The 9,219-nt window shown below is 32.2% G+C and overlaps 1 protein-coding gene across 2 annotated transcripts; it reads left to right on the top strand.

Moving 5' to 3' along the window:
• The first annotated feature begins 6,950 nt into the window (after window positions 1–6,950).
• LOC104229776 (uncharacterized) lies at window positions 6,951–8,181 on the top strand. 2 transcript variants are annotated; one of them, XM_070165438.1, is made up of 2 exons: window positions 6,951–7,278; window positions 7,372–8,181. In XM_070165438.1, the coding sequence occupies exons 1-2, from the start codon at window positions 7,060–7,062 to the stop codon at window positions 7,972–7,974; spliced, it is 822 nt and encodes a 273-aa protein (XP_070021539.1). In that variant the 5' UTR covers window positions 6,951–7,059; the 3' UTR covers window positions 7,975–8,181. The 2 variants fall into 2 exon arrangements, with proteins under 2 accessions (XP_070021539.1, XP_009780775.1); XM_009782473.2 differs by having other exon boundaries at window positions 7,357–8,181.
• Window positions 8,182–9,219: the final 1,038 nt, after the last annotated feature.

The following is a 9,219-nucleotide window of genomic DNA, read 5'->3' as shown; positions in this document are numbered from 1 at the left end:
ATATATTAAATCGTCAGTAATTTAATTTAATTGATTAGTATCTGAATCTTAACATGGGGAGTTAAATAAGATTTAATGGATGAATTTCGAAATTAAATAAGGAGTGCAATTACGGATTTTTATCGTAATTAATTATGGTGGATATTAATTTCGAAAATTATAAATTAATTCCATAATTGAAAGCCTTGTTAATTAAATTTTGTGGTCCCTATTGTGCCTAAATAATAAGAAATAAAGGAATCCTTTTTCTCATGGAAAAGAAAACCCAACAGGTTTAGGAAAAGGGTTTTAACCCTTAAAACTTGAACTATTAATACATAAGGTTTTCCACCTAGGGGGGAGCGCATGGTGGCCAAAATTCATCCTCTTTTCCTTGGAAAATTTCGCCCACACAAAATTGCTATTTTCCAGATATTATTTGGATAACACAGTAGAAGACTGTGGAACGTTCGGAAATTGTGATAGTGCTGATGATGGTAATTTCATTGAGTTACTGTGGAATTAGAGGCTCACGTGATAGAGGAGCTTTGTTCACGCTTTAAGAGGTAATCCACGAAATCTCGTCTATACTAGTTGTCTAGATTACATGTGATTTTGATACTAGAATTGCTTTCGCTGCATAAAATAATCCATCAATTGGTTTTATAGCCCACTCACATCTAATTAGATAACTAAGTTTTTCATGAAACAAGAATATCGTGTTTATGTGCGTTTTTGAATTACATGTATATGTGATTTTCTGAAAAAGTGCACTGTTGTTTTGTGAATTAACTGTCCAAATTTTTTGGATTATTCTTGTAATCATAAGATATCTGTTTTTTTATTAATATTTGATTGAGATTATCTGATTTGTTTGGGGTAAACCCTAGAAAAACGCAAAACCTGATTTTGACCGAATAGCCGGTATTTTTGGAGGTCAGCGAACTTGACGGACTCCGATTAAGCTGAAATTTGGTGGGTCCATCGAAAATGATGTGGTGAGAAAAACTTATAGCTCCAGCAGTGAATCATGGTATTTTTAGGCATTTTGAGGTCGTTTGGACTGTGTTTTGGACGTTTTTCTATTTTCTGGAAATTATTTCTTAATAAATTTTAATTTGTTTTTAATTCAATGGTGGTGGGGGTGACTCCCCATGGTCCCCATGATTAAATACTGGTCATATAATAGGTTTGCACATTGGCTATTAACAAATAGACGTGTTGTTGTATTAAATTCAATAATAGAGGCGTATGATTTTATTGACTAGGTCTTACAAGGTATAATTGATATTGTGTGATGATATAATTATTTTGTAAGAAAGTGAAATCCTCTATTTGATATCCTGGATGACTAATGATTGGAGCGTTTGGTATATTTGTGCATAAAAAAATTCTCAAATTTTAGTTTATGTTTTCATGCCCTACGTGATTACTAGTTTTGGATTTTCGATGAAGAATTTTGTTCTCTAATTGGAGGTTCTAATTAAGTGAAATATGACGGTATTTTGTATGAGTTTTATATTGTTGGTATGGCTTTTAAGCTATGGTCCATATTATGCCATAAAATAATTATATATATATTCACTTGTAAATTGAGAATTTTATGAGTAATAAATAGTTACCACTGAAGTGGTTTGTTTATTTTGAACTCATGAATTTATTTTTAGTAAATTTGTACATGTGAAATATGTCTATTCATGGATTGAGCATTATAATTAATAAGTAGGATCCACAAAATGGTCTATTTATTTGAGTCGTTGAAATCTGCTTAATATACCATGTAAAAATTATCCTTGAGAAATCTACATTAATGGTGGAGGTTCTTAACTAGAAAAAGAGTTTTATCTTTGAGTACTAGTGAAACTAACTCTACCCATTAGAAGAGATATTGGGGTTTTCACCGATGGGAGAAAATATAATATTTTAGGTTCTTGTGTATTTGGTAAAAGAATAATTTATTGCACAAGGAGATATTATGTATCCTAGAAATAGGAAGAACATAATATATATGTCTTGAGTTCATAGTATAATTATAAGGAGAATGGAAATTAATGTCATATTTATTTTAATTCATGAAACTACTTAAAACGGTTATTCTTCGAGTTTGGTTACAGGCTGGTGGTTATGAATTTGACGAACTCCGATTGACCTGAAACTTAGTAGGTTCATCGAAAATGATTAGTGAGGAAAACTCACTGCTATGCAGTGAATCATGCAGTTTTTTGGTATTTTGAAATCGTTTAGATGAGTTTTCAAGCAGTTTATTAAATTGAATTTGTTATAAATATGAAGATTTATTCTTTATATGTCAGCTATATTTGTGTTAAATATGAAACATGATGATTTAACTTGATATGATATATAGCAAAGAATGCAAATCACATGGATTTAATCCTAAATACGCCAAAACTAATTTATTCGAATTTGGTCTAATTTTGGCTATCGTGAATTTCACGATCTCCGAATGACCTGAAATTCGGTAGGATCATCGGAAACGATCATTGAAGAAGAACTCACTTCTATGCAGTAAATTTCATCATATTTTGACGATTTGGGATCGTTTAGAAGAGTTTTTTTGGAGGTTTGACGGATTAAAATATGATTTATATATGAAAAGTCATTCTTTCTATCATTTTATTTATGTCTCATCTGGAACATGATAGCACATGTTGATTTAACATGAATTGGTATATGATAAAAAATGTAGGTCATATTTTAAATTCTTAAAAAATTCTTAAAATAGTAATTTTCCAAATTTGATCGCAATTTTTGGAGATTGTGATTTTAACGATCTCCGATTGATAAGAAATTTGGTAGGTTTACCAGAAACAGCCCAGTGAACAATACTTACTGCTATATAGTGAAAAACATTAATTTTAGCATTTTAGGACTGTTTAAATGGGGTATTGAGCATTTTTTAAATTATGAAACTTAATCCTCAAAGAAAAGTTCGTGATTGTGAAAAAGTGGTGATAGGAATTAACCGTTATGGTCTCCATTTTTTATTTATAGTGAGATAATAAATTTACACGTTAACATTAGGTCTTCCTCCATATCGGATAAATTTATTATGAACTCACTGGATATAGTTACTAACTATTGATAACCTGTATCAGCTCTCTATCTGAGTTTAAGGGTTGAATCAATTTTGTAACTGAAAAACAATCATGATTAAGTTGTGATAGAAATATATTTCTATGGTATTCCACTATTAATTTCAAATGAGTAATAAATTTACACATTGACTTTAGATCTCTCTCCATATCGGATAAATTTATTGTAAGCTCACTAGGTGAAATACTAGTAATTGATATCGTGTATGTACTCTCCATATGAGTATACATGTTGGATCAATGGAACTAGAGCTATTAAAAATGATGTTCACTTTATTTAAATTAACAGTATACTCTCCATCTGAGTTGGGTCTATTTTAATTATTGGAGTGAATAATCTTGCATTACATATGTGTGTTGCATGAATAGTTCTTTTCCCATCGAAATTGCTATTCAAGATGCATGACATATATGTGTAGTGTGTTTAAAATTTTCGTATTAAAAAGGTAATATGCAATTGACTTAAAATAATAGTATACTCTCCATCTGAGTTGGTTCTATTTATTTTTGGATTGTATAATTCTTGCATTATATAATATAATTTGCATGAATGATTCTTTTCCCATCGAAATTTATTATTCGAGATGCATGTATGAATATAAATATTGAATGCATTCTGAATTTTATTATTCAGTGTTTTGACTTATTATGATCTATTTAATGTTTTTATCTCAACTCCATAATGACTTTATGCAATTTGTTATATTACTTGTTAAAATTTTCTTTTAGTGATAAGACATTAATTTAAAGGATGCAATGTATGTACCTTTTGTTAGAATGAATTTATTTCCGGTTTCTGGGCAAAATAAGAGATGAATATTTGTTTTATTTTGCGAATAACTCTTGAGTTATTGAGCTTGATAAACATTTTATCTCTTGTAGTACATGAATGCATGACCTTGTTATTGTATATTAATGTCTCTTCTTAACAAAACAATATTAGTCTACCTCATAAGAGAATGTGTTTTTCAAAATTGAGTAAAAATTATATGTGCATTTTTGTCTAAGTCATATTAATCTGGATAGGATTTCAAGTTGGTCGAGGATGTACCTTAATGTTCATTGAAAGTAGAGTCACTACCAACTTGTGGATCCTGTTTGGAAGAGAATTTGACTAAAGGATGTTTCCCTTCAAAAGGAAATAAAGCTAGTGATAAGTTAGAATGAATCCCTTATGATTTGTATAGTTAAATGAACATACTAGTAAGAGATAGTTTTGAATATTTTTGTGACGTTCATAAATGATTACTCAAAATATTATATTTATTTGATTCACTGTAAGTCTTAATGATTTAATTAATTCAAGGTTTTAAGTCTTGAAACGAAGAAGCACCAAGGAAATATATTAAGTTACTGCAATTTGATTGTAATGGCGAGCACATCTCTAAAGAGTTCTTTTGTTACTTATCAGAATAAGGATTACATCTCAATTGACTACACAGTAAACTCCATAATAGAGTGGTGTAGTAGAAATAAGAAATAAGTCTCTTTTGGGCATGGATAGATTAATGACGTATTATTCAGATTTGCCTTATTTGTTTTTGGAATATTTTTAGAAACTACAAATTACAATCTGAATTTAGTTCCTTCTACGTTAGTACCTGGGACATCTATAGAATTGTGGACTGAATGTAAGATTAGTTTATGGCATGTTCAGATATAGGATTGTCCCGCATATGTGCTGAAAAGGAAAGCGGATATGTAAGTTGGAACTAAGAATAGATAGATGCATGTTTATTGAATATCCAAGAAAACGAAAGGAGTTTTATTTTATTGTCCTAAAGAAAATAAGGAAATTGTTAAAACAAATGTATTTTCTAGATAAGGATTGTTTAATAAACCATGTTCCTAGAAGTAAACTATTTTTTATAGGAAAATAACTAAATGTTCAAGAACATCAAAACCCACAAGTCAGAATTGACATTCCATTGCATTTAAGTAGTGGGAGAACGTTTATCGAGTGAGAGTGATATTTGAACAGTGAACACTATAGTAAGAAGTCACTAATATTTCAATGCCGAAAGATAATGAAGGTAATATTAGTAGTACTTCGTCATAGTGGGAGAATTCGAAAGAAAATCATAGTTCGGTGTACACTCTTGGGATAGTTTCAGTAACAGGATCCCTGAAGAGTTTAATACCAAACTAGATGGTTACGATAAAGCACTACTAGACAAATATTGCATCAGAAATAACTTTTAATAGTCATGTAAAAGAATGCATGAGAAAGTTGTAGATGCATGGTTATGAGTCTAAGTGGGAGATTGTTAAGGCATATACTATTAACCATGCATTTGGATATAGTATATTCTACTAATAATTGTCATGGTCAAAAGTCTAAGTGAGAGATTGTTGGGATATATACTATTACTCATGGGTTGGTTTAGATATAGTATTTATTATGAATTAATTGTTTATTCAATTTTAATAAAGTTTTAAGTAGATCATATATTAGTATGTGTCCTTTACTTATATAATAGATGATTTAGTGTATAGAGTTTAGCTTATACACGAAAAATTAGATCATCGCTTCTTGTAAGTATTAAGTTAGAGTTCACAATCTAATGATGAAATTGGACAAACCATCATGGATGATTGTAGCACAAAATTAAATATAATTTATCTTGATCATGGGAATGGTTTAATTCCAACTTCTTGTGCTAGTACATCTTGTATGTATTGAACGGACCAGGTAGAAATAAGTATTTTATACTAACTTAATAAAATAAACTCTCTAGCCATTAAATGTACTTATACTCTTAATCTTGATATAATTATTATTAGTTGTGTATATTATTATTGTTTTGATTTATTAAAAGGCGAGATTCTTTTGTGGGTGAATATGCCTGGTAAATTAGATAATAATAATAATAATGTACATTGACAAGTAATAGTTAGTTAATGGAATCCATGCCTCGGTTTAGAGATTGATGATACACCTTTATGAAAGCTTATACGTTTTCATGTGACACCTCGGCCGGTGGATTTTATATCCGACACATGAAATAAGTTAAGCGAAACTCTAAAGGAAATAATCAATAAATTAAATCGTTAGTAATTTAATTTAATTGATTAATATCTGAATCTTAACATATGGAGTTAAATAAGATTTAATGGATGAATTTCGAAATTGAATAAGGAGTGCAATTACGAATTTTTAGTGGAATAATTCACAATTAATTATGGTGGATATTAATTTCAAAAATTATAAATTAATTCCATAATTGGAAGCCTTGTTAATTAAATTTTGTGGTCCCTGCTGTGTCTAAATAATAGGAAATAAAGGAATCCTTTTTCTGGTGGAAAAGAAAACTCAACGGGTTTTGGAAAAAGGGTTTTAATCCTTAAAACTTGTGATATAAATACATAAGGTTTTCACCCTAGAGGGGGGAGCACATGGTGGCCGAATTTCAGCCCCTTTTCCTTGAAAAATTTCGCCCACACGAAATTGCTATTTTCCGGATATTATTTGGATAACACAGTAGAAGACCGTGGAACGTTCGGGGAATTGTGATCATGCTGATGATGGTGATTTCATTAAGTTGATGTGGAATTAGAGGCTCACGTGATAGAGGAGCTTTGTTCACGCTTCAAGAGATAATCCGTGAAATTCTGTTTATACTAGTTATTTAGATTACATGTAATTTTGATACTGGGATTACTTCCGCGGCCTATAATAAATTAATAATCCATGAGGAGTCCCGTCCCACTACCTGCCCACATACAAAGTGCACGTAATTCACATTTTACCTGTACCACTACACGTTCACACGTTCACCCCTCACCCTTCTAAAATGTAATATATATTCACCATTCTCACATGCACTCGTTTTCTTCCTCTAGAGTTAGGACCTTAGCCAGCTTTAGAAGCACCGCTGCTCAATTTGAAAGGCCAAATAAAATATAAGGAAAAGATCCATTTTCTACAAATTAAAGTATGAATTCAAAATACTATTCCTCCTTCTAAATGGCTGAAGAACAGAAGCAGCAAACCACAACTACTGCCATGGAGATGAGGGAAATGCGTGCGCTAATCGAGACGTTGTTTAGAGAATTGAATGCCAGACAAGACAAATTTGATCAAACAATTCAACAGCTTAAGGAATACATCGAATCTTCTACCGCTCAAGAGAAACCTGCCATGAATGCCTCCTCTGCCAGCTGTGGAAACTCATCTATGCTTCAGGTACCTACAAAACTCTAAAATTTAAATCTTGGCTCCATTATGTGAATTTGTATTTTTCTATTGATGATTTATTCAAAGGAGGAGAATATGAAGGGACGCGGAAAAACCCTAACCACCACTGAACATAATAAGAGGCGAGCCAAAGGTCTCCGTTTATTTTGTGATGAAAAATGTAGCAACAAAGAGAGAAAGGATGTTGTTGGCCTTCCAACTGACGATGACGAAATAGATCCTATAACTTCAGAGAAAGAAGACGCCATGCTAATATCTATTGACGCTGTAGTAGAATATCCTAAGCCATACCAAAGTATCTGCGTGACTGGGTACCATGGAAATCGGCCCTTGAATATCCTAATCGGTACAGGGACAACACACAATTTTATTGATTCATCCATGGCAGCTAAGTTAGGTTGTGATACATTTCCAATCAAGCCGCGATCTGTTAAGTCAGTTTTTGGGAATGTTATGGTTACCTCCAGAGCATGCAACAACTTTCAATTGTTATTGCAAGGCACCTTGTTTAGTATGGACTTGCATCTACTTCCATTGTCGACACATTGTGACATGGTTTTAGGAGGCAAATGGATACGTACCCTTGGGATGATTAAGTTTGATTCTAAATGTGTGGAGTTTTACTTCCAAGGTAAGAAACACCTGCTATGTTACAATGGAACAGTTGAAGGCAGCAAGCGCTGAGAGTCTTGGCAAATTGACCTCAAATTTCATATACTAGTAATTGACCTGTTTTAAATCTTTCTGTAATGTTTCCTTTATGTATAGTAATTGTAGTCATCCTTAGTTCGTTATCATCTACCAGTGGTATCTGTCAATTTGGGAGTTGGTCGTACCAGCCTTGCAAGTTATGAATTCCATTTTGTTTCAGTGTGATCTGCATTATTGCTATTGTGGATTAATTATTGATTGTTGGTTGAATTTTGTCTAATTAAAAGTTATTTCAGATTTTCAAAAATCATTCACATTTAACTCTCTATTAAATCTGAATAAGTCACCTTGACAGCCGTTTCTGATTTCTTTGCACTCCAATAGTTTTTCTGGTTTTGTTTCTGATCTTTGGCCCAGCCATATGTTATGTTGTATAGAATCCAACTGTTCGATTAGTTTAAAGCTCAAGAAACTTCAGAATTCGCAGTGTCATGATGATTGGTACATTTCACAATTTTCTGCTCACTTTTGTTATTCAGGAGATGTATAAAGTTGCATTGGAGGGATACTCTTATTATCAGTCTTGGGCCAATTAGACATGATAACTCAGAAGGCAATTCATATACTAGTTTGATTGTCAATGGGGGATGTGATATTCATTTACTAACATTTTCGTGAGGCTCGGAGGAGTTTGTCCCACACTCCCACTCGTGTAAAATTTCTTGCCCTTCCATTTGGCTTTTGAAGGTAGGACATCTCTCAGGGCCATGAGATACCCCCCCCCCCCCAAAGAAAAGTAAAATTATGGAGTATTTATTTTGAAGGGGACCGTTGGAGCAACATAAAGTTGTCTTCGTATGATCACATATAGGTCACGAGTTCGAGCCTATAAGCAGCTAACAATGATGGCATTAGGGTAGACTGTCCTTCCCCACACCCTGAGTGAATACTAAATTTGGTGCACCGGGCTGCCATATTTACGGAATATTTGTTTTGTAACAAGGAATGGATGTAGAATTAAAATTGCCTGCCATATTGGATTCGACAAGTTGTAGCTAACGATCTAAAGGTTAAATGAAATTGACTTACAAATTACAATTTCTCCTTTTTTAATATTTTTGAGTAGAGTTATTCAGAATCCTGGAAATAAAATCAAGAAGAAATGCGAAACTTGACAGCAAAGTAAGAGCACAGAAATAACAAGGAATTAAAAAAAAACAGACTTCATCCTTGTTAACCCAGGAAAATGCAAATCTTTCACCCGAAGGGAAAATAATT

The sequence above is a fragment of the Nicotiana sylvestris genome, chromosome 12, assembly GCF_000393655.2.
Source record: "Nicotiana sylvestris chromosome 12, ASM39365v2, whole genome shotgun sequence".
In the NCBI taxonomy this organism is placed as follows: domain Eukaryota; kingdom Viridiplantae; phylum Streptophyta; class Magnoliopsida; order Solanales; family Solanaceae; genus Nicotiana; species Nicotiana sylvestris.
This window is presented reverse-complemented; position numbering and strand designations above follow the sequence as displayed.